The following is a 27,361-nucleotide window of genomic DNA, read 5'->3' as shown; positions in this document are numbered from 1 at the left end:
AAGTTGAATGTTTTGCCAATTTCAATCGATTGGTAATGAAATATCCATCTACTCAATCAATTGGTAATGTTCTCATTTTTCAGAATTCTGTAGGATTTTGCACAATTTATTCTATTCTACTTTCATAAATTACAAATAGGTTGTACAAATCCTCATTAATCCAATTTTTTTTTTCAATCACCATGATCAGGATCTTATTATCTTCTTGCACCAATATCAATGTATTAACATAAGAACAATTTTTATCACTTAACTTTATTCATTGATCCTATAGTTTGGTCTAGTTTGGACGAAGAAAATGTATTTCTACTAGTATTAATTAAATCCGTGATACTACATGACGAAATTATTTTGGTAACCAAGTTTAACCAAGTTGGTTAAATAGCTTATTGGTATAATAAAAAACAATTGATTGAGTAGATGGGTACCATTACCAATCAGATTGAAATTGGCAAAACATTCAACTTCATCACCTTCCAATTGATTGGATTACATTACCAATCGATTGTTTTTGATAAATCCATGTTATTTTCGTGAATTCAATCGATTGAGTAACAACAACAATCGATTGTTTTGAGGCATTCATTCGATTGGAAAGTATAAACAATCGATTGGTTTAAGATTTTTACCATTCTACCTTACAACTTTCAATCGATTGTTTTGTGATATAGTGTAAACCAATCGATTGAGTTATCATTCAATCGATTGGTTTTTCAAACCAATCGATTGAATTTCAAAGAAACACGATTTGGAAGTCATGGACGAACGTAACGAGATCAAAGTTAATTTTTTAATCAATTGGAATTATTAATCGATTGAATTTCAAGGAAACACGATTTGGAAGCCATGGACGAACGTAACGAGATCAAAGTTAATTTTTTAATCAATTGGAATTATTAGGATGAATGGAGGATATAATTGGTTGTTATTTTTGTATTTGGTTGTTAATAAATATAATAGATAATTGATAAAATAATAATTTATAAAATAAAAAATTATTTTTATAATTAAATAAAATATATGGAGTTAATTTGTAATTAAAATTAGTTCAAAGACTATGTAATAATTAATAAAAAAAACTCCAAAAACATGTTTTCTACTTGGACCACTAAGTGGTCCAAAGGTTCTGGACCACCGAATCCTATGCTTTTTACCACTTTTCTTTTAAAATAAGTACTTTTAGAAGTAAAAAACCAAACACAAAATAACTTATTTATAAACTACTTTTAATATAGTCACAAAAAAAAAACTACTTTTAATATAAACATTTATTATTTAAGTTATTTCTTCAAAAGTAACTTAAGTAAGTTGTTTACCAAACTGAGCGAAAATATAGAACTAGATAATCATTGAAATAAATTCAATATTTTAACTTTCCTAAATAATAATAACATTGATGCCATGAATGGCATGATGATGATGTTAATAAAAATTTATAAGACCGTAATGCTAGAAAAATAAAAATAAAAACAACTAAAATTTATTTTATTTAATATTTATTAATTATTATAATAATTAATAAATATTAAATAAGATAAATTTTTATTGTTTTTGGCTAATTTATTTTGCTTACTAAATATTGTCGTTTATACTTCATAAGATAAAAAGAACCTGAGATAAAATAATAGGTCCTCCCTGTATACTTAATTTAAATCTCTACAATTTCATTGGTTCCACTTAAAATTTCAAATTATAGCAACAATAGATTTCGGTTGTTCCTAGGATAAATTCCGTCATTAGAGCTTATCTAGCATATTCTCCTGACACAGAAATGAAATTCGAGACTCAAAATATATGACCTAATAGAGCTCCCAAAATTTTGACTCTTGCTCCCAATTATTCTTGCGAAGATAATGATAAATTATTAATTTAGGACATTTGAGATTTTGTTTAGTATTTTATTTCAATCACAAGGCCAGATTGAATATTTAAATTTCATCTCCGCGTTCCAGTAACGAATATCATTGTAGGAACAACTGAGATTTACTATTGTTAATTTGAGACTTCTAATTGGACTAATAAAATTGTAGGAATTAAATTGAATATCTAGTCACATTTCAAGAATTAAATTGAAATTTAACTTAAAATTATTAAGGTAGCATTTGGAAGTGAGAGAGAGTTTGAGAGACAAAGATTGAAATAAGTCTTAATATTATATTTGATGTAAAGTAGAAGATAAAGACTGAAATAAGAATGAAGTTCTAATTTAATTTGCATAAAAAATAAAGTTGAAATTAATTAATTAAAATGAGAGTATTTTAAATATAAAATGTTATTAAAATTTTAGTCTCCATCTTTAAAAATTTCAATCTTCTGTGTTCTCACTAAGGGTGCACATGCCCCGATCCGCCCTCGAATATTTTTGGGATTAATTTAGTGTGATTTCAATGAGTTTAAAGCCGGGTAAGGGTCTCAAAAATAGACATGGTCATTATTTCGGGTCAGGTCGGTCCGGGTCAAGGCAAACTCGTCTTCACCCGACTCATGTGTACTCTAAATTAATTTTAATATTATGTTATATGAATTATAAGCTTATTGTTTTATTTTTAATCACACTTGTTGAATTAGGAAATAGATCAAAGAAGTATCAAATTAGAATTTATGGACAAATTCAAGTTTAAATATGAATATTAACTTTTCGGTAACAAGTTTCTTTATAAATTATTGTTAAAGCTCTAAAGATCCGGTTTTCATCTGGTTTGAATTCGGTATAATTGTGACTTGAAAATGTTTAGATTTCATCAAATCTAGTGCCAAATTAGGGTCTAAAAAATAGAACCGATGTATACTTAGAGTCGGGTCTGGATCAGAACAAACCCAATTTTACCTCTCCCATGAACATTCTAGTTTTCACTTTTAGAAGTACTAAAATACTAAAATTTTAAAAATAAAGACTAAATTTTAGTACCAATCTCTATAGACCAACTCTTTTAATTTTGGTCTAACTTGGCCGAAAGGGTGAGTTTGCTTGGCTGGCTTGGGTGATGCAACATCAATAGGGGTGGTCGGTAGCAGCAACGGCATCACGGTGCGAATTAAACCCACAGAATACACGTGGCAACTTCTCATAAGCTCACTACTTTGTTTTTCCCTTCATGCTTCCAATTCTACCCCTCTTACCTTTCCTCAACGGATTCGCCAACGCTAATCTAGCAATCTTTCGTTCGTGAGAAAGATTCACGGAACTAACTAAGACGAAACGAGAAGCAGATAAGACCAAGTCGTTTATACTTTATATAGCCGGAATCTTTCTCCGATCGCGCCGGAAGCTCCGTTTTTAAGCTTCGTCGGAGAATCGCCGATCTTCCTTTTGTTTTCTTCTTTCTATTACTTCAGACTCGTCGGTAACCGGAGATGGTGAATTCTATGGTGGAACGCGCCACGAGCGACATGCTCATCGGACCCGATTGGGCCATGAACATCGAGATCTGTGACATGCTCAATCGTGACCCTGGGTACGCTTACTTCCCTTTCTCCTATTCCATCCAAAACGCAGCGTTTTGTGCTTCCAGTCTTCTCGTTACTTCTCTTTGTTTGATTGATTGTTTATTTATTTATTAATTTTCTTTGGAAGAATTGTTTGGAAGAATTGCTAACAAAAAACTTAAAGTTGAATTTGATCTTTTGGTTTTGATGCTATGACGGAATTCCGATCGAGTTGTCAGTTTAATTGGAATGAACTGCAAAGTTTCTGAACTATTGATTTGGTTTATGAACTAACTAATGCGTGCTTCAAAGTTTGAGGGTTGAGTGCTCTTAGTTTTTTGTTAGGGGATTTTTTGGCTGAACATTTTGAATTTGAATAATCAGTTACGGTGGATGGCTTAGATTTTGAACCTTAGTGCAGAAGTAGGGTTAACCTAGATGGACTTATGTCTCCAATTCAAGGCTGCATAAAACTACGCTTCTCAGACTGTACTAGATGGTAGTTTTGTACACTGGACTGGCAATTTTTAGTGATAGTAGATGGCTACTACAGTGGGCTGTGGATGTAGTGTGTTTCTCTGGTGATGTGCATTTGATGTGTCATGTCTAGTTTGCTGGTTGTTTTCCACAAGCTTCGTGATAAATATCCATTTTTGCAATGTCTGTGACTGATTTGCTGTGACTTTAGAATTTTGACCTTCTGTTGAAACCAGTTTGAGGTTTAGTCCGAGTGATTCTTTTGTATTGTTGATGGGTGAAAATGTGCTATCGGATTATCTTGATCTTCTTTATTAGGCTTTGGTGAAAACTCACATGTAGTTTGTCTTCATGTGAAGTTGATAGTGAGAACAGTTAGATAATTTGACATGTTTGATTAAATTATTGTCTAATGGTTTTCAATATTAACTTCGTATGAAGACATTGCATGTGAGTCTCTATCTTAGGCTGTGCTTGATAAGTGTCTTAAGACAGAAATATAGACACCAAGACTGAGACTGATAAGGTAGAAAATTAGGCTAGTTTTGTCCTCCAAAACAAATTTGGGTCTCCCTACATCTCTGTATTTCTGTCCTGTCTCAATTACCAAATGTATCCATATTAATTGGTAATGAGTTCTTACAGTTTTGATTTTTGAACTTGATTTTCTTTTTAGTGATATAAGTGGAGTATGATTGATATGGATATTTGGTGTGTAATTTTAAGTTTGCCCTTTGTTTAACTTTCATATATTGAAAACTTGGGTTGGTTATGATTTGTCAGGCAAGCAAAGGATATTGTTAAAGGTATAAAGAAGCGGATTGGAAGTAAAAACTCAAAAGTCCAGCTACTTGCTCTAACTGTAAGCACTTTAGCACTTTAATTCATCCTTTTTAAAACAAAAATAAAAAATAAACTCAGATGTTAACATTGTTCAAGCTGATTTTTTCTTTTGTTTGTTTTTTGCTTCTTCTTCCTTTTTTGGGCCATCTTTTCTTCAATTACTTTTTCACATTCCATTTTGACTTCATAAACATCTATTCACTTTACTTCTTTGAATGTTTATTCGGTTAATAATCTTGATTTTCATTGTAATTTTATGAACTTCTTTAAGATACCTTTCTTTTTTTATTAGTAAAGTTACATTGACAAGTGCTTCAATTGTTTGGTAAAAAATATGATGAGAAATTTAGTGAAGGTAAAGGAAAGTTCAACTCAAAAACATATTTGATGAAAATTTATTTTATAAACCATATAAAAGGATCCAATGCAAGAGGAAATATAATAATAAGAAGTCAACAGTCCGTTTCCAACCAGATGAGATTGGTTACATGATTCAGAAGACGTGAATAAGATGTTAAATAACAGTGCTACAGTTCCTCTCGATGAACAATACTGATGTGCTAATGTGAGCACTACTCTTCTACAATAGTACAGTAGGAGCAACAAATGGAATTTACTCCTTATATTCTACATCAATGGATTCCTTGTAACTTGCACATTTTGTGCTAGGTTTTTTGCTAACATTAATTTATGCCTTTGGAGACTCTTTTGATTACATAACAGGATCCAGTATGATGTTGTTTACTCTCATTATCATAAAAATCATTGCTTACTATTTGATTAGCAGAGAATTGAAATTTTTTGTGATGTTATCATGTTACTTTGTCATAGTTTTTACAATGGGATTCATCAGAAGTTTACCGTTATGTCTTTAATTTTCAAATTGAATTTTATGATTGATGATATGGGGTAGAATTGTAGAAGCCACATACCTATTCTAATGGTGTTTTTTTCAGCTAGAAAGTATTATGTCTAGTCTGGATATAATTGACACGTTTGACTCTATATCTGTGGCAACTCATTTGTTCTTGTACTATTCTGCTGTATTTTAGTTACTGGAGACAATCATAAAGAACTGCGGAGACATTGTTCACATGCATGTTGCAGAGAAAGATGTGCTTCATGAGATGGTGAAAATAGCAAAGAAGAAGGTATCATAAATTTTGAACGTTTTCATTGTTTTCTTATGTTAGGCCTCTTCTTGTACAATATTTGATTTTATTTCTCATGCCAATTGTAGCCTGATTTTCATGTCAAAGAGAAGATACTGATTCTTGTAGATACATGGCAAGAAGCCTTTGGAGGTCCCCGATCAAGATATCCGCAGTATTATGCTGCATACCAGGAACTGCTGGTATGTTTACCACAATGTTGTTCAGTTAAATTTGTTGTTTTATTTATTTTTTTTAACTAAGTAATAAGGAAAGCAGTTTATAAGAGCAAGATGTATCATTTTTTCCTTTCAATAGGATGTTTATCTGATTCCTCATATATGGATCTAGAATATGAGCTTTTATACTTGGATATTGACATAACCTTTTAAAATTTAAGTGTGTTTCCTTTAACTTATAAAGGATTTGTTTATTTCAGCGTGCTGGGGCAGTATTTCCCCAGAGATCTGAGCAATCTGCACCGGTGTTCACACCTCCACAAACACAGCCATTAGCATCATACCCTCCAAACATACGTGACTCTGATACTCGGCAGGACACAGCTGGTTCCTCTGCAGAGTCCGAGTTCCCAACATTAACGTATGTTTCTAATTACCTTTCTTGTCATCAAAAGGTTGACTTGGTACTTATCAAGATGGTCTGTGACATTATTTTGCAAATATTCTTCTAGTGACACTAAGTATTGTAATAATAAATATTAAATTCATTACATGTCTATTCCTGTTAAAGAATTTCTTTGTTCAGATATCAGATAAGCCATATGCCTTTTTCTGATCTGCTCTGCATTGTATTATGATTGTTACTTTTTTTTTCATTAAAAAAAAAAAAAGAAAGAAAAACAGTTGTTGTATTATCCCTGATTAAATCAAACAAAGTTATAATGTTTTTGAGGAAATAATGGTAAGTAGATAAATATGCAAAATATAGCTTAAGGAGGAATCCGTGCATGAACAATTTCTGTTTTTCCTTTATTGTCTGTAATCTCTTATTGTTCCCTTTCATTTCTCACTTTATATGATTATGATTAAATATAAAAACTGCAGGTATTGATCATTGATCAGTGGTTTTTTAAGTGTCAAGGGGTATTTTTGACTTAGAAGATGTTAAACTCTGAATTTCCATGGTTCCAAACTAAAACATTTATTTTTAATGGAACGTCCAACTGCTTCATATTGTATGTACTGATGCTGATATTATTGTGATGATGGAAATTATGCTTTGGTACAGATTGCTGTTTGCAGTTATGGACTATTTTGTTTAATTGATCTTTCTTTGGCAGTCTGACCGAAATTCAGAATGCACGGGGTATTATGGATGTTCTCTCAGAAATGCTAAATGCATTAGACCCTAGTAATAAAGAAGTAAGTTCTGAACTTCCTCAGTTTCACAATAAAGTTGGTATCGTAAATCATCCGGTCTTAATAGCTTCCTAAGTCCCAAACAACCATGCCGTGATTTCTGTTGAGTATTCAATTTTTAGTAATTAGATTTGCCCTTCTGAACATGCTGCTAATGTCTGAATATGGGTTTGTTTCGGTTCAAAAAGACTATTGATTGTCGTGTTATAAAGAATGTGCTCCTGCTTGACCTAATGTATTTTGCCTGTTTTCAGGGTCTTAGGCAGGAGGTTATTGTTGACTTGGTGGAGCAGTGTCGAACATACAAACAGAGAGTGGTACACCTTGTTAACTCAACTTCGTAAGGCCTTATGTCCCTTTCTGCGAAATTATGATAGGACTGTCATGCGTGATGTTCTTTAAATGTTTGGTTCATGTTAGTCAAATTGTTGAATTATTCTTTGATCAAAGAATTTAATAGGTCTTACTAAGAAGAATTTAACAAGGTCATTATTGTGGTGGCTTTTGACTGTTTTCCTAGTGATGAATCACTGCTTTGCCAAGGACTAGCTCTGAATGATGATCTGCAGCGTGTACTTGCCAAGCATGAATCTATTTTGTCAGGAACTCCTACTCAGAATCAAAAACCCCCAGAGAATTCAAAGCCTGCAACTGCTGGAGCACTTCTAGATGTTGATGCTCCTTTGGTTGATACTGGAAATTCTAGCAAACAAATTGATAGAAGGTAATTGACTCTATTATTTCTTGATATTGTTTTGCTTATGTTGCATTATCTGCATTCATAAAAACCGCTATTGGTTTTACCTTATAGAAATAATCCAATTAATTCAATACTGTGCTCGACTCAATATTCTTGTATTAGAACACAATATAGGGTTAATGCTCACAAAACTGAGGCTCTGTGCTAGTTTAGTGGTAGTCATCATAAAGATTTACGAAGGTGGGATAAGTTTTCAGATTTAGGCAATATATCAGTCGAGTCAAGACTATGTTAAAATCATGAAAAATCTCCAATTGTGTTAACCCATTAATAATCAGTTTATTATATCCTGCCGATAGTGAGCTAGGCAGTGTAATTCTGGCTGCAGATTTAAATTTTGTTATTGTTATTTGTTTTATTTTATTTTTTGGTATAAACATGTAGAAATAGATTTAGGTATGAAATATAGTTGACCTTATCTATTTGGTGCCTTCTAAATAGATGGATCGTCATACTTTTTCAATATTTTTATAATGTATTTACTTGCAGCTCCCCTCCTAGTGCTGAAGCAGGATCCTCAACATTGAATCAGTTATTGCTTCCTGCACCCCCCACAGCCAATGGTTCAACCATCCCTGCCAAGGTTGATCCCAAATTCGACCTGCTCAGTGGTGATGACTATGCCTCACCAAAAGCAGATACTTCACTTGCTCTTGTTTCTCTTGGAGAACAACAGCCTGCTACTCCTGTGAATCAGCAGAACGCCCTTGTTCCTTTTGATGTATTTTCTAATGGTAATAATGCAGCAGCTACACCTGTCAGTACTCAGCTAAACCAGCCACCTAATTTTGCTGGCCAAACGAGTCAGATTCCTACCCAATTTCAACAACAGCAGAGTTTTGTATCTCAAGGTGGATTTTACCCCCAAGGAAGTGCACCAAACGCAGGGTCACCTCAGTATGAGCAGTCACTTTATACACAAAGTTCAGGTCCCGCCTGGAATGGTCAGGTTGCACAGCAGCCACAGCCATCTTCGCCTGTTTATGGTGCATTTATGTTTCTTTGTTCAATTCAAACAATAATTTTTTATGTAAACTTTTCACAATTACATCTCTTCAATTTTTCTAGTTTTCATTTTTTTTGTTTCCCAACTAACTGGCAGTCATATGCCAAGTTTGTGACTGGATAGATGAAGAGAACGCAAGCCTACAACATTTCTGCACTAGTACAAGACACTATTGCATGTCTCATATATTTGTGCGTTTGACAGGCACACAAAACACTGGATCACTGCCGCCCCCTCCCTGGGAAGCTCAAGCGGCAGATAATGGCAGTCCAGCTGCAAGCACTCCATTTCCGCAACCACCACAAGTTAGTCAAGTGATGATGACAAATGGCGCCGCAAATTCTCAGGGCCCTCAAACAATGGGCAATGGCCAGGTTGCTGGAATATATATGCAGCCAACTGCCAACAGTTATACGCCAGCAATCAATAACCATGTTGGTCAACACAATCAATTCGGCATGCATCCTCAACATATTCAAGGCATGGCAGGGCCCTACATGGGTGGTATGATGCCAAATCAAATGCAAGCTGGTCCAGTGGCTTCCATGTATCCTCAACAAATGTACGGTAATCAATTTATGGGATATGGCTACGGTCAGCAACAAGGAGTTCCATATATTGAGCAGCAAATGTATGGTTTATCTGTTAGAGATGATGGTGGTTTAAGAAGCTCTTACCAGTCTTCTACTATATCTTATGCTCCATCTGGGAAGCCTTCCAAGCCAGAAGATAAGCTATTTGGTGACCTTGTTGACATGGCAAAGGTGAAGCCAAAACCTGCTCCAGGTCGAGCTGGTAGCATGTAAAAACTATGACTGGGTTTGCTTTTTTCACCCATTAGCTAACTCCTATCTTATACTGCTTTTTATTTTTCATTTACTTTTATGTTTTTATAATATATATCTTTTCATTTTTGTCACATAATGTTTTTGTTTGTTTGTCTGGGACTTAGACATTTGGAATATGTACATTCATTTTAGAGAAGAAACATTTGAAAATGGAAAAAAAAAAGGCTAGACCATCTTTTGGGTTGGATTGAAGCTTTGTGACATTTCACATTTTAAATTACTCACCCCTGTTTCAGGATAATTGAATCTAACGGTGACTGAAATCTTGAACATGAGTGTTACATTTCATTATTACGTCAAATCGACTATAGAGTTGTAATAGTTATGATGTTTCAGAATCTAATGGCCAAGATTGGTAGGTTCCTAGGGCGAAAGGTGTATGGGAGTTTGTATTTGAAGAGGATATCACTTTGCTATTTAGTAGGCAGCATTGAAATAATATTGCCTTTCTAATTGTTGGCTTTGTAGCATAATTATTTCGTAACGTCTTTCAATGTAGCCTATAGAAGCCGCATTGTCAAATACTTTTCTCTTTTATTTTAATTTTGTTTTTGGTTGTTAGAACAATAACATGAATTTTTTTTTTTTTGGTCATGGAACAATAACATGATTTGAGCATGTAGTCAAAGGAAGAGTGATTCAGTTGGATAAACTAGATATATGTTAAGATAGAAGAAATACCCAATTCGTCTGTCTATTTGCACTAAGGATAGCGCGATTCTGATTTGGCCTAGACCAGTAGACCTTAATTGTTGTGAGACAACTCATTCTTTTCGTAAAATTTATGTGTAGCGTTAATGGAACCCGGTTGGCATGTTAATGTGATGACGTGGAATCGGTCAATACCATTTTCACGAACCCCGACCTCCATCTCCTTATCCTTACCGTCGCTCATACCGCCGCTATACTCTATCCTTCCATCATCATTATCATGGTTAACAACAACGTGTAACACCCACCACACTTTCCTCACACCGCCACCGACCCTTTTTCCAAATCCCACACGACCATCATCTCCTTACCCCCAAATCCCACAACCACCACCATTGCAAACTATAAATTAATTCAATCATCAACAACAATTGAGAGAGAAAGAGAGAGAGAGAGAGAATGGCATGGAGGTGGAAATTGAGATTGGGGTTGGTGAGAGTGAGCAAATTCGTCCTTCACTAATTTTATCTTCCAACGTGCAGTGGCACTTAACGGCCATGTCATTACACTTATTTGTCAGCTAAGCCAGTTACGTTAATAGTTTTCAGAGGGTTACATTGTCTCTTAGGATTACGGGTTGAATTGTCCTATTTTATTTTGTCAAAAAAGTCCTTTAGTCCTTTGAAGAAACGGCCAAAAAGTCAAAAACCGAATTGAGTAAATACTCAAAAAGACATGGCGTAGTTTCATCAAATTCACACAACAAAATAGTCATGAAAGGACATAATTTCAAAGTTATTATTTATGATTAAGCGAAACAGGATGTTATTATCAATGACATATAAAGCTCATTATTGCTTCATTTTGTTATCCAAAATCCAGATTACTATTTTCTCCAATCAGGCTTTCGTCACAAAAGTGAGAGGAGAGTGTTTGGTATTTGGCTCATGATTACTACAAAGAAGGCAATTATTTGACCTCTATTGCAACTCTACAAGCATGACTAGTTGTATGATAAAACCAAAAGCATCTAAATCCATATATAGTTTGTGCTAATAGGTCCTAATTAGATTTGTATCCATCTTACTAACTGCTAGAATATACAATATCTAATAAGTATATCTCATCATGATTTTATGTTGAATTAATTTGATATTAGGTTGATTTCGTCGTGTGCGAAAAACGGCGTCCCCCATCATGTGTGCTTGCATTGGCTCCGCGGCTCCGCCAATCCCTAAATTTTGCAGTCATATATCTTTGTATGTGTTCATTCATAGAGAAATTCTCTAACTACACCTCAAATTTAAGTACGTTAGGTACTCTAGTTGGTTCTCTATACTTTCTCTTGTTCAAAATAACACTGCACTTTATCTATGTTGATTAGCTGTTTCTCAAACTCTGATTTTCGCTAATGGTTACCTTGCATATATATTCTGAACCATTGGAATTTGGATCCGAGTTCATTGTCATCTTAGGTTCACTTCATAGCTTCAGGAATAAAAAATTGTGATCCGAAGCCCCGAGAATCAATGGTCTCCAATCTCGATCCAGTTAAAAGCAATATGGGGTCCATGCTCAACACACCATGTGAAAATTGAGGTGACTTGAACCACTTTGGTTCAGAGATAGAGAGAGTTCAAGAGAGACCAGAGAGAATTGCGAAAATGAACTAGAAGCAGTTACTTGCATGTGAAGCAACTTTATATACAAGCCTATCTCTAACTCTAACTCTCTCTTAGAAACTTGAATAAATATCTAGCTGCTAAGATGAACTAACTAATAGCAACTAACTAAGTCCTTATTATTATTATTATGATTATTATTTGTTGGTAGTGAAAGTGAATTTCCTCAACAGGAAGGCATTTCGACTATAGATTGTGTCGATTTAAAGAATTAGTTAAAACTCGTAACAGAAGCAAAGACGAGTAAGTCGAAGTCGAAGAAAGATGGTGTGACAGCGTCGAAATTAAAAAGTAGTTATTGTTTTTTCTTGAACATCAAGACTTGTCACTCGACCTTTAAGCTGAATTAAGAACATGGGTGCGAAATTTGAGAAGCAAGTTGAAGAGAATGTGGGACTTGAAAACCAAGGAAAGAGAAGACGTGGGATGTCAAAATTTGAGAGTCAAGATTTTTCATAGTTAAGACAGCGTCATGGCCTGAGAAAAAGGAGGAAGCTAGATCATGGTGAAGGTTCTTCATGGTCAAGTCTATTCTCATGGTCTATAAATAAGAAAAGTTTAGAAGAGTTCAGGAACTTCCATAAAAAATATTTCACCATCACACCAAAACTTTGCAAAAACTTCCAGTCCCAGCGATGCCATGAAAGATCATGGAATACAAGTGCATGTAAGTGTCAGGAGTTCATTTTTATTTTCCTTTATTTTCTTTTTTCGTTTTAATTCATTTCTTTGCTTTCAATATTTTATTGTTATTTTGCTTTCTTTCAATTTCAATTTTACTTTCATTTATTTAAAGCTTTTTATTTATTTTACGTGCTTTCTTTATTTGCTACAATTTGCCACCAGTAGTTCGACGCGGTTTGTTTTGACAAAAACTCTAAGTAATTCCCGGGTTAAGCCTATTCTTTTTCAAAGGAGTCGTATTTGCTCCCCGAATTGAGATCTTGATACAAGCTTGATTCGACACCTTGTCGAAATTACAAAAAATCAAGTGAAATAAATTGGCATGTCTGGTGGGACTCTGGGTTAAGTAACGTATCAAATTTTATATGTGATTACGCAATGACAAATTAATAATATTTGATAGAGCTTTTATTTCGACGGATACGTCGAATAATGACGCTGGTGAAAATACAAGAGGCTCAGAGGCAGAGGCTGGCCCATCAAGTCGAAGGATGAATCTTGTGAACACAGAAGGAGTCTCTTCGACTGTACTCAGTACATGGCCTCCATATGTACTGCCTCCAAATTACTCTCCACCAATGAAAGACCCTAACATGGGATTTATAGGAGGTATGAGCACTACGAAAAATAACCCCTTGTATAACTCCACACCTCCTCCAAGTTACCCTCCAGTGGGTATACCGACTCACTATAACCCTAATATGGCAAAGTATAATATTTATCAATATTTGATGAGCAATCTCCCATATTTAGGATCGGTACCTATGTTCTTGTAACTTAATGTAGTAATGCCAAATGTCATTTCGATACAAGGCACACAAGCAACCCCAGTAAGGTTGCCAATTAGTGGAGGACGTGCTTCCATATTTTCAGAGATATCAAGATAAGTTCCTGTTGGAACAACGTCTCCTAACACAGTTAAATCTTTGGCTGTGTTTAGACAACAAATGAGAATAATCATCATGATTTGGTCAATATGCTTACACAGCAGATGGCTGTTTTAAATCCTATAATGAAAAATAATAATGCAAGGATAAAACAGATAGCTCGACGTGTTGATGATATTGCAGGAACAGTTAATCGATCGTTTGTGCCACCAATAGGTGGAACACAGGTTAATAATCCTCCTCTAATGTTAAATAGAGGAGATGATCCAAATAGAATTTTGAATGAGGCAAGAACAAACAATGTCACTAAGCTTATGGTCAGAATGTAACCCAAGCTGTCGAACAGATTTTGAATAAGTAGGATTAAATATAGGGGTGACAAATGAACCCTATTTTATATCCTCTTTTTCAGATTATGTTTTGTAGGCAACTCTCCAGGAGAGTCAAAACTCCCAAATCCTTCACTAAGCTTGCAGAAGAAAGTGGGAAATCAACGGTCGAGCATATAGCTTGATATATAGTCGAAATAGGTGAGCTGGCTAATAATGAGTATTTGAAAATGAGATATTTTCTTTCTTCACTTACAAAAAATGCCTTCACTTTGTTTTCAAATTTGCAACCTAACTCGATTCATAGTTGGACTCAATTAGAAAGGAGCTTTCATGATTAATTCTTCAGAGGAGAAATGAAAGTAACTTTATTAGATTTATTTACAGTAAAGACTTTGATCACTAGATATTGATATGAGCACCTTTGACCCAGCTCTTATCAAAGGCTGCTATGTCGGGGCTCATGGTATGAACTTGGTCCCTAAGGCCAAGAAAATCTTGGCCACAGAATTCACTTGATGGGTATATCGAGCTATTGGGCTCGACTCTTAGCCCATATGCTTGAGAAGAAGGAGTGCATAGGAAATGTGCACTATATTATATATATGATCTCAACCTCTTAGGGTTTGAGAAATCCGATTTATTTTCAAAAGACTTGCACAATAAAAAAGTCGAAGTACAAGATCTTCTTGAGGAAGTTGAGATTGGTGGAGAAGGTTGAGTTACATATGTTAACAAATGCTTGGATCTTGTTTTTAAGGAGAAGCTAATAGAGGTGTTGAAGAGATATCAAGATTGTTTTGCCTGGCAATACGAAGAAATGCCTGGGTTGGATAGATCGTTGGTCGAACATAAGCTTCCCCTTATTGATAACGCTCGACCTATAAAGCAAGCTCCTAGACGTTTTGCACCTGAAATCATGGTTAAAATCAAATAAGAGGTCGAATGTTTGTTGAGAGCTGGTTTCATTCGAACAGTCAGTCATGTTAAATGGATTTTTAATATTGTACCTCTCATTAAGAAAAATAAAAAGCTAAGAGTGTGTATTGATTTCAGAGATTTGAATAAAGCTACCCCAAATGATGAGTATCACATGCCAATTGCAGATATGTTGATCGACTCTGTAGTAGGAAGCAAACTTCTAAGCTTCATGAATGAATACTCAGGTTATAATCAGATATTTATATCCCAAGAAGATGTGTCGAAAATAGTTTTTCGATGCCCTAGAGCCATTGACACCTATGCATAGTTAGTCATGCCATTTGAACTAATGAATATTGGGGCAACTTACCAAAGAGCAATGAATTCTATTTTCCATGATTTTATTGGTAAGTTTATGGAAGTTTATATTGATGATGTAGTGGTGAAGTCGGAGTCGAAATAATCTCATTTAAATGATTTAGAGATTGGTTTTAACGAATGAGATATCATCGACTTAAGATGAATCCATTAAAATATACTTTTGGTGTATCTGCAGAAAATTTTTTGGGATTCATTGTGCAGAAAAAAGGAGTAGCTGTCGACACTGACAAGTGCAAAGTTAGCTTCGACTCATCACTCCCCAAAAACAAGAAAGAACTTCAATCTTTCTTAGGTAAAGTGAATTTTCTTTGACATTTCATTTCGAACCTATCAGAAAAAACAAGGACATTTACTCCTTTGTTGAAATTGAAACAGGAAGAAGAATTCAAATGGGAAGAGGAACACCAACAAGTATTTGACCAGATCAAGTATTATTTGACTTCATCACTAATCTTGGTACCTGTTAAGCAAGGTCGACTACTAAGGTTATATATAGCTACGTCAGAAACAAGTTTAGGGGGGCATGCTGACCCAAAAGGATGAAGATGGTAGTGAAAGAGTGGTGTACTATCTAAGTCGAATGTTGATTGCTGTAGAAACTCAATATAGTACAGTCTAAAAACTTTGCTTAGCCTTATATTACTTTTGTACTAAACTTAAAAGTTATCTAATTAGAAAGAATGTTTATATGTTGTGTCGAAATTTGATATTATTAATACATGCTTTCTTATCCAATGTTAAGAGGACGAATTGGCAAGTGGATGTTAGCTTTAATCGAATATTCTCTATTTTATGTCCCTGCTAAGGCTGTCAACAAGTGATTGCTGACTTTCTAGCAGACCACCTTTGTGTTGATATTGATGAACGACCCATAGCTGGATACTTAGAGCTCAAACCTTGGAGATTATTTTTTGATGGGTCGAAACATCAAAATGGGGGTAAGAGTTGGAATAGTAATAATTACTCCTGAAAACATATAAAAAAAATTCATGTTTGACTAGAGCTAGGTCTATCAAACAATGAAGCAGAATATGAGACTTTAATTATTAGTCTAGAGCTATTAATTGAGAAAGGAGCTCGAACAGTAGAAATTATGGAAGATTCACAAGTAATTCAACAGTTAGCCAGAAACTATAGAGTTATAAGTCAAAATTTGACTAAATATTTCATGATAGCGGCTCGACTGTTAGTTGAATTCGACTCGATTTTAATAAAACATATATTTAGAGAGTCGAATCAGGAAGCTAATGAGCTAGCTCAAATGGCTTCTGGCTATAAAATATCTCCCAAGTTGATGAAAGAGTTTAGTGAAATTTGAAACTAACCTAACTCCTATAGAATTAAGAGGGGTTTGTTGTGCAAATGCTCTCGACCCAAATAATTGGAGATATAAGATCATCGACTTTCTAAAAAACCTCAATCAAAGAACAGATGAAAAAATTAGATATTTAACATTGAGCTTTGTATTGGTTGGAGGAGATCTATTCAAGAAAAGTATTGCTAGTTCTTTACTCTAATGCTTAAGTATGCAAGATGCATATTTAGCTATGGCAGAGGAGCATAAAGGTATTTGTGGAGCTCATCAATCTGGTCAAAAAATGTATTGGATTCTACATTGACAAGCACTGTATTAGCCTTCAATGATAAAGGATTGTACCAAGTTTGCTCGACACTGTGATCAATGCCAAAGACATGCACTAATTCAGAGAGTTCCTGCCTCTGATTTACATGCTATAATTAGGTTCTGGCCATTTAGAGGTTGGGCTCTTTACCTAATAGGAATGATCCATCCTCCTTCGACTAAGGGACACAAATTTATTTTGGTAGTAGTGGATTACTTTACAAAGTGGGTGGAAGCTGTGCCCATGAAAGAAGTTACATACACAAGTCAAAATAATTGATTTTATTGAGGAATTGATCATTCATAGATTCGGTATCCCCCAAACTTTGACTACAGATCAAGGGATCATGTTTACTAGTCAACAAATAAAGGAGTTTTCTGAGTCACAAGGTATTAAAATAGTACACTCGACTCCCTATTATACACAGGCTAATGGCCAAGTCAATTCCATTAATAAAATTTTGATAAGTTTGATAAAGAAGCATATAGGGAGGCAGCCTCGAAACTGGCATACTACACTAAGTCAGTGTTATGGGCTTACCGATGTTCTCCAAGAGAATCAATTAGATTGACACCTTATGAATTAGTGTATGGCCATAAGGCTGTCTTGCCATTTGAAATAAATTTGCAAAACATAAGAGGGCGAGGCAGAATAACCTACTAGTCGAACAATTTTAGTCGAGTATGATTGATGAATTAGTCGAGTTAGACCAAGTTTGACTCATGGCGCTAGACAGAATGATAAAACAAAAAGAAATGATATCTAAGTCATACAATCGAAAAGTGAAAAGGAAAAAGTTTGCAGTTGGTGACTTAATGCTAAAATTAGTACTTCTGACTGAACAAGTTAAAGGTAAATGGCCTCCTTTATGTGAAAGATCCTTTGAAATAGAAAGAGTTTTCGATGGCAATGCGTATGGAATAAGAGATGCAAATAACAGTCGAACCATGCATATAAATGGTAAATACCTCAAAAAATACCATTGTCATTAAAACAAAGTTAGTCGAGAAATACTAAATAAAATAAGTACAGAAGAAAGTTAGAATAAGCTCATAAACATTAGCTTTAGATCCTCTTGATGTCAACCCAAGCTTGAGGATTCTTGCGTTGGTTCATCTTTGGCATTGATGGCTCGAGTGACTGCTTCGACTAAAATACCCTGACTTGAAGTTTTTGAAGCATGAGCCTTTCAATCATTTACAGTCAAAGGGAGAGAATAGCATTGGTCGATGCAATTTTGTTTTTTCCAGATTTTAGTTCAGTCAATTCTCTCTCTAAGGCTGCAATTTTTACACTATTTGTTGTTCCTTTGCCTGACCTTCTGACAGAACTTCGATTACTTGAACTTAGTCGTTTGAAATTTTTTCAGCTGTGTATTATAGTCGATTAAAGCCTCAATTGATTTGTTCAGTTCTTGGTCAACATCTTGAACTTTGGAAAGATGGGTGTAAACATCTTCAATGAATGATCTAAGAGATGAATGGATGCCAGAGGAGATACGTTGATTGAGCAAATCAAGCACATCGGTAAGTCGAGCCTTCATGTCAGCATTATTGTTGATATCCTCTATAGAGTGATTTAAGCAATCAAGGACAATGTTGACAACTTAAGGATATGGACCCATAGGCACAGGGAAAATAGCTTCTTCTATGACCTCTTCTTCTCTGGTCGATGCTGCCTAAGTTGAATTCTCAGCTTGAGGGATAACAATGCTTAACTCTGGACCAGGAGACAACACCATAGTTCCTTCAGAGAAATAAACCTGTCGAGCTTCAGATAGGATATTTTCTAGGTCGAAGTTGATGTCATCGAAATTCAAATCTCCAGCTTCTGGAGAAAGAACGTTAAAAGGCAGTTCTATGTCTTCGTCAACGAATTTCTGTGTCGACGGTCCGGGAATAATAGTGATAGTTACAGCAGTTGACCCTGATCCATATGTAAGCCCAGATTATTGGTGAGTTTTAGCATGACTAGGAAGAGCCATATAGCAAACTTGAAAATCGTAAAGATATAAGGATCATGTGACAGTCGAAAGGAACTTAACATTGAAAAATTTAAACAAAAGAAATACCAGAGGAGAAGATGTCAAAGTATGAGATACTGTTGTCGATGGTGGATTCTGGGTCAGAGTCGAAATAGGGGTAGATAGACTAAAATTCTGAGTAGTCTGAATAGGCTAAAGAATTTCTATTTCAGCATGAACTAGCAAATTCACTTCTCGATCAGAGGTATTGTCGATACAACAACCTGAGAGGAAGTCCCTTTCTGGGATTGCTTCGACTGCAATATATTAGAAAAATAAAAATTACAAATATAAGGTGAAAACAGTTGCAACATCTATCACTAAGTATATACCTTTGAGGAGGTTGTAGGTTGAACTTTCTAAATATTTGGTGGTCCAGCTCCCGTCAAAATATCAACGGGACCACGCTTCTTTGAGGTAAGGGTTGCACCATTCGACCTTCCTCTCCCTCAACCTCTCCCTCGCTTGGTCTTTTTCTTAAGGGGTGTATCCTCATTAGTATCCCAGTTTTTCTCAACTAGTTGTAGGTCAGCAGCGACCTTAGTGATGGTTGACTATCAAGTAACTAAAAAAACAAAATTAAAAGTAAGGTGAGTCGAGTAATGAAAATTATGCCTAAAGAAGTACGACGCACCTGAAAAAGAAATTAATGATTTCTTCTGTATGCTCACTTTTGGTCTTCTTCGACGCTGTAGCAGGCTACACAGTAGGAAGACCAGATTAGATAGGGCTTGGTCAACAAATGCACAATGAGCAAAAAAAATACTTCGACCACCATTCATGAAAACCAGGAGTCGACAAGAAATAACGAATGATATTCAGATACTGATACTGCGTCGACATTCTTTGGTGGTTTATCTCTAACATCTTGTTAAATTCTTCTATCTTCGATACCTCATAGTGAATCATTTGAGCCTCAGAGTCGAGACAAAGGTGAAGGAAGTGCTTGACCTAAACTAAACTGACGGGCTACATACTGAGGAGAATAAGTGACTAATTTCTTTTTAATAACCATGGTCGACTCATGAGGTGGTCCGACAGGAAGAATTTGGAGAGTCAATATACAAGCCCACAAGTCATCAACTATGTCTTGGTTTTCGGGTTGTGGACTGGTAAAAGAGTTGAGAAAAGGAATGACACTGGGTCGATAAGAGAAAGGATTCGGATAGTAAGAAGTGTTGTTGTCTTCTTTAATGTCAAGAAGAAGAGTGATGAAGTATCGAAAGGCATCGATAGAAGACATGGTCTTTAGTTTCGACCAAGAAAGTACGGAGAGTCTTTGGAACTTTAGAAAAGGAAGCTGTAATTCGAGGCTCAAGAACAGCTCTTAACCACAAATTTACCACCCAAATAGGACCAAAAACTTTGATCAAAAATTTTCCTCGATGGGATTTTCCAACAACCAAAGAAAGAGTCTCATATAATTGGCTTAAAATTAAAGGGGGAGATCAATAAGTTTCTTATGGTGAAGCATGATGGCTAGAGGCAAATAGTTATTTTTCTGGATTTAAATGGATTTCACACAAAAAACAAAGGCATTAAGCTAAAGTAGGAGAACAGCTACATGCTCACTATCAGTAATAGGGTCTCCGTCGGATCCCATATTGTTTTGGATAAAGTTTGATATAGAAAATGAGTCGAAATTAATATCAAAGTCATTCTCAGGGTATTCAATCGACCATGACACATAGTTTCCATCAGTTGATAAGCCAGTCAGAGTCGATACCTCCATTAAGGACGGACCCATCATCCCATAAGAGAAATAAAAGTTATTAATGGCAGGACACCAAAAATACAAACTTACCCCTAGCATCGGGGCTGTGTATGATAGGTCGAAGGTAGCTAGTTTCAATGCAGAAACAATACCTAACACTTTCCATGTAGGTTTGTATGTTGGTGCAAGTCCAAACATCCAACTCGACAAAATGGAACTCGACTCCCTAGGAGATATAGTTCTAAAAACTCGACCAGAAAAATAGGAAGTTTTGACATTTTTGTAGAAAATCAATGGTAAGTACTCAGGGGGTGATGAGAAGAAAGAAGAAATAGATTCTATTTGTTCTTGAGTTGCTAAAGGCCCTAAAAATGAATATAATTTCTCATCTACTTTGAAAGGCAAGAATACCTAACTATGCCAAAGTTAAGAAGTTTCAATATCCAGATTTGAAGCTCTAAGGGTCCCATCCTCATTATAAAACTGGGACACATTTGCCACCAAAGGAGGGGGAGCAATAACTTGAACATCATCTTCTTCTTCATGTGGCTGAGAAACAGAAGTGACCGTAGTAGTAATGGTTGGCGCGGAAGTCATTATTGGAAAAGCTATGCTTGAAGTTGCGGCCATGGCTGCATAGGAAGACGAGGTCGAAGGCATGGTTGAGATGGTGCTAGAATGAGAAGTGGAATGAGAAGCCATAACTGTTTCTTGGTAGAAGGACGGATGAAGTCTTTAGAAAAGGGAGATGAGAAAGAGAAATCTTCAAAAGGTTGGGGATAATTGAAATGATCTGACGAAAAGAGAAAGTGAATTGTAGGGATTGTTTTTTCAAAAATGGCCCATTAAACCCAGGGAACGTTATGTATTCCCAGAAAAGTGTACGTCATTTTAAATGTTGCGTAACTGTCTTTTCAAATTCTGAGAATTTGAAAAGGTTGCACGTACCTGGCATGAGGAGTATTAAAACTTGTACTTTTGAACAAAATAACAAGTTTTAAAGGGGTAATTTGTTGGTACTAAAAGTAGATTTTCTCAATAGGAAGGTGTTTCAACTACCTATTGTGTCGAGATAAAGAATTAGTTAAAACTCGTAACAGAAGTAGAGATGAGCAAGCCAAAGTCAAAAAAAGATGGTGCGAGAGTATTGAAGTCGAAAAGCAGTTATTGACTTTCCTTGAACATCAAAACTTGTCACTCGACCTTCAAGCTGAGTTGAGAACATGGGTGCGAAATTTGAAGAACAAGCTGAAGAGAACATGGGACTTGAAGACCAAGGTATGGGAAGACGTGGGATGTCAAAACTTGGGAGTCAAGATTTTTCATGGTCAAGGTAGGGTCGTGGTCTGAGAAAAAAGAGGAAGCTAGATTGTGATCAAGGTTCTTCATGGTCAAGTCTATTCTCATGGTCTACAAATAGGAGAAGTTTAGAAGAGTTCAGGGACTTCCATAAAAATCACTTCACCATCACACCAAAACTCTGCAAAAATTTTTAGTCCCAGCGATGCAATGGAAGATCATGTAGTGCAAGTGCATATGAGTGTTAAGAGTCCATTTTTATTTTTCTTTGTTTTCTTTTTTCATTTTAATTAATTTCTTTTTATTTCTTTACTTTCAATATTTTATTGTTATTTTGCTTTCTTTCAATTTTAATTTTACCCTTTCATTTATTTAAATCTTTTATTTATTTTACGTACTTCCTTTTATTTGCTATAATTTGCACCAGTAGTTCAACACAGTTTGTTTTGGCACAAATCCTAAGTAATTTTCGGGTCAAGCCCAATCATATCTGATCTCCAAATTGAGATTTTGATACAAGATTGATTCGACACCCTATCAAAGTTACCAAAAATCAAGTGAAACATTATTATTATTTAAAAAGAATAATTACCAAACTTTTCAACTTGTTACCTAATAAAGGTACGTATTCAAATAACTTAATCCTAATCGACCTTATAATTCAAAAATCCATATAACATGTATCATACACCATATTGGAATTGAATTTGAGAATCTTGGAGTTTTGTTACTCATAACTGAAAGAATAAGGAAATGAGATGGTTTGAGTTCAAGAGATGGTGACCTAGCTTTTTTTTTTATTAACATCAAAGGCTCTTACTCTTATCATTGATTCATTGTTCTTCAAGAAAAAATGGAGTGAAAGGGAGAAAGAGAAATCAAAATTGAGAGGGAGAGGGAGAGAAAAGGAGAAAAGTTATAGATATGATGTCCTTGTGTTTGTATGATTGAGGATCAACTTCCACATGCAAAGCTTGTGTGGTCTCCTTCAATGGCTTTTTCATTACTATCCTTCATTCTTAGGTCCTTGTAGAGAGAGTTTGAGAGAGTTTTCTTAGTGATGATTCGTGTAAATAAGAAAAATGAGAGAATAAGAGTGTTTTCATCACATTAAGTTTGCACAAGGGGATTGTGTTTTCCAACTAATAGGGAGTTAAGAACACTTGTCCCACTAGAAACTTTATTAGGTGTCTAAAAGTAAAAATGTTATTTGTACAACAAAATCAGCCACTAAAATTAGCCACCAATGTATTTGTGTATAAACACATGTGTGGTTTAATTTATTTTCAATGTGTATTTGAAATTCAACATATATTTTATATTGGTAGCTGACTTTAGTGGCTAATTTGATATACACATAGCATAGTCGGTGTTGGTACAAAAAATGGATTTTTTCTTGACAAGAGGACGTTTCGACTGCCAATAATTTCGACTACAGAAGCAGTATTTTGACTATAGAAACAGAAAAATGCAAGCTAAAGTCGAAAAGAGATGGTGCAGAAAGCGTCGAAGATGAAAGATAGTTATTGCCTTTCCTTGAGAATCAAGGCTTGCAGTTCGACCTTCAAACTGAATGGAAAACATGGGTGCGAAATTTGAAGAGCAAGCTGAGGAAAACATGGGACTTGAAGACCAAGGAAGATGTGGTTGTCAAAACTCGGGCGTCAAGATTCTTCATGGTCAAGGCAAGGTCATGGTTGAGAAAAAGAAGGAAGAAAGGTAGTGGTTAACATGCTCCATAGAAAGTCAATTTTCATCATCTATAAATAGTGAAAAACTCAGAAAAGTTCAGTGACTTTAATCAAGAACACTAGATCATCACATAAACTCATAAAATTCCAAGTCTCCGCAATGCAACGGAAGAACATGGAGTAGTGCAAGTGCATGTCAGTGTTAGAAGTCAATTTTTAACTTGTTTTCTTTTATTTATTTGATTTATTTTCGTTTATTTTCTTTGAATTTTGTTAATATTTTGCTTTGATCGATATTTTACATTTTTATTGTCTTCTTTATCTAATTATTTATTCTTTTGTTGTTTTTTCATAATTCTACCACTAGTAATTTTGACATAAATTTGCTTTGACACCATAATCAAGTAATTCCCAGGTCTAGCTCACTCTTTTTGAAAAGAGTAGTATCTGCTCCCCGATACTCGAGATTTTGATACAAGCTCGTTTTGACATTACCTGTCGAAGTCGATCAAAAGACGAGTGAAATAAATTGGCACGCCTGCTAGGACCCTGGGTTAGATTTGTGTCAAGTTGTGTATGCAATTACACAGTGGTAAGTCAATCATGATGGATAGAGCTTTAACTTCGACAGATATGTCAAAGAATGATAGTGAAAATTCCACTAGAGGTCCTGAAATAGAGGCAGTCCCTTCGACCAGTCTTTCGAGCCAACAGTTGACAAAAGGTATTCCAACAGCCATACCCGTCACATGGCCTGAATATGGACTACCTCCAAATTATTCACCACATTTGGAGAATCCTAATACCATATATGCTAGAGGTATTAACACTATAAGAAATAATTCTTTGTATAATCCAACACCTCCTTCAGGATACTCCAATGGGTACACACAATCAATATTACCCTTACATGTCAAATCATAATGCCTATCAACCCTTAATAAAAAATCCTTCATATCTGGGGTCTGTTCCCATGCCACAATCAATTCCTACGGCATTGAATGAGGGTGTAGGAGACCCTAAGGGATATAGGAGGGGCCCGTACTTCAATATTCCTGGAGATGTCAAGGCAAATCCCTGTAGGGACATCTTCGCCTAATGCAATCGAATTTTTGACTGTATTTAGACAACAAATCGAGGATATCCATCATGATCTAGTAAATATGTTAACACAACAGATGGCTATCCCTGTATTGAGATTCATGAGCAACCCGAAATTGGATATCTTGAGCTTAAACCTTGGAAGTTTTTTGATGGGTTGAAACATCAAAATGGGGTAGGAGTCGGAATAGTTTTAATCACCCCTGACGATATTTCAACTAAATTTATATTTCGACCAGAGTCAGAGCTATCAAATAATGAAGCAGAATATGAGGCTTTGATCATTGGCCTAGAACTATTAATTGAAAAAAGGGCTAGAACAGTTGAAATATTGGGGATTCATAATTTGTAATTCAACAATTGGCTAGAAACTATTAAGTAATTCGTCAAAATTTGGCTAAATATTTTGTGGTAGCCGTTCGAATCTTGGCTGAATTCGACTCAGTTTCGGTTAAACATATATTTAGAGGGTAAAATTAGGATGCTAATGAGTTGTCTCAAATGGCTTCTGGCTATAAAATATCTCCCAAGTTGGTTTAGTGAAATCGAAACTAATTTGACTCCTTTAGAAATAAGAGGGGTTTGTTGTACCAACATCTTAGATTCAAATGATTGGAAATCTAAGATCATCGACTTTCTACACAATCCTAATCAAAGAGTAGATCGAAAAACCAAATTTTTTGTGTTAATATTTGTATTGATTGGAGGTGATCTCTTTAAGAAAAGTGTCGATGGCTCTTTACTTCAATGCTTGAATATGCAAGACGCATATTTAGCTATAGCTGAGGTGCATGAAGGAATTTATGGTGCTCATTAAGCAGGTCAAAAATTACATTGGACCTTGCATCAACAAGAACTGTATTGGCCCTCAGTGATGAAGGATTGTATTAACTTTGCTCAAAATTCTGACCAATGTCAAAGAAATGGACCAATTCAAAGAATCCCTGTGATAGAGTTGCATACTTGATAATGAGAAAGATTTTATGCCAATTCGGAAGACTAGATAAAGTAATTCCGTTGTGAGTATAGTCCAAACCGGCAATGGATCCTCTCAATCAAAATTCAATCCAAGATGTTATCACAATTCAATACAAAATTTACCGAGAGTATTTAGACTCCCGGGTCGTCTTCCCTAAGAACTAATGCCAAAGAGTGCACACAATTTTGGTTGTGGGAAACAAGGGGTTTTCAATGATAGGAAAGCAATAAAGAAATAAAGAGATAAAAGAACAAGGCAAAATTGCAATTAGCAAAGCAATAAAGGAATAAAAGAACTATGTATGTAATATAAACAAGTAATGCTATAAAGTGATGGAAAAGTAGTTCAAAACATAAATGAAACCTTGACTTGGGATGAGTTATGGAATCGCTTTCTTGTCCTAACCACAACTATGATAATCATCATGAGTTAGTCTCGCTTAGTTAACCCCAAACATCGAGGAGTAAGTCAAGCAAGCATAATTGACCTTAATCTATAAGTTTTAACCAACTTACCAAACTAGTTGATAAAAGGCTAGCTTTAATGGAAACAAGAATCAACTAACTTCTCAAGGATTATCACTAAATGTTGGACATTATGGCTTTAGTAATCCATAAACTCATTTTCCCCAAGCCAAGGGGTAGGAGTTACCCCATAATCAAAATTGGCATTTTATCAAACACATAGAGGGCATAAACATAAAACATGGCAAAATTAGGAAATTGATAAAAGCTATGAACCATAAATGATCAAAATCAATAAAGGCAGCTCAAACAAACATGAAGCAAGCATCAAATATCAAATTCATTAACAAGAACTCAAAATTGCAAAACCAAGCATATATTGATAAAGGAAAGTAAAAATAGAAATTAAGTGTAGAACAAGAATGGTAATTGAAAGAGACAATTAAAGGAATACTTACAATGTAAATTGCAAAATCCAAAAGCAAGACTTGAAGTATAAAATTCTACAAACCCTAATTAAAATCCTAAGAGAGAATTTTCTATACTATACTACTCCTACTCCTACTATGTGTTTTTTCTACTCTAAGATGGCTCCCTTGTTATGTGTTACATTCCCCTTCATATATCCTCTCAAACCAGCCTCCAAGCCTTCAGAAATGGGCCAAAAGAGCCCCAAAATTGCGAGTCACGTGCATTTTTAATGGAGGCATGCGCTGGGACCTGTGCGGAGCACAGACGTGTGCATCCGCACACTTCGCTGAATTTTCACTTGTGCGCACGCATACTTCGCGATGCGCTGGACTCCTTCTGCTTGGGTTCTTGTGCGTATGCATGGGTAGCTGTGCGCACGCACGCATGCTGATTCCTTCTGTGCGCACGCATGCATGGCTGAGCTCTCCTCCTTTATTTTCTTCATGATTTCTCCCAAATGCATGCTCCTTTTCCATTCCCACCAAGCCATTTCTACCTTGTTCATCTGAAATCACTCACAAATAACATCAAGGTATCGAATGGAAGGTAAATAGAATATAATTAGTCAAAAT

At 35.3% G+C, this 27,361-nt stretch overlaps 1 protein-coding gene across 1 annotated transcript; it reads left to right on the top strand.

Annotated features, from left to right (window-relative positions):
• On the top strand, positions 2,989 to 9,861 carry LOC107605186 (TOM1-like protein 2). The gene is made up of 10 exons (XM_016306969.2): positions 2,989 to 3,455; positions 4,687 to 4,765; positions 5,799 to 5,897; positions 5,987 to 6,100; positions 6,337 to 6,497; positions 7,198 to 7,279; positions 7,531 to 7,616; positions 7,797 to 8,000; positions 8,526 to 9,022; positions 9,247 to 9,861. Exons 1-10 carry the CDS (start codon positions 3,355 to 3,357, stop codon positions 9,846 to 9,848), a joined length of 2,025 nt encoding a protein of 674 aa, XP_016162455.1. The 5' UTR covers positions 2,989 to 3,354; the 3' UTR covers positions 9,849 to 9,861.

The sequence above is a fragment of the Arachis ipaensis genome, chromosome B06 (genome assembly GCF_000816755.2).
Source record: "Arachis ipaensis cultivar K30076 chromosome B06, Araip1.1, whole genome shotgun sequence".
Classification (NCBI taxonomy): Eukaryota; Viridiplantae; Streptophyta; class Magnoliopsida; order Fabales; family Fabaceae; genus Arachis; species Arachis ipaensis.
The sequence above is the reverse complement of the archived record's forward strand: the minus strand, read 5'-3'. Positions and strand labels throughout refer to the sequence as shown.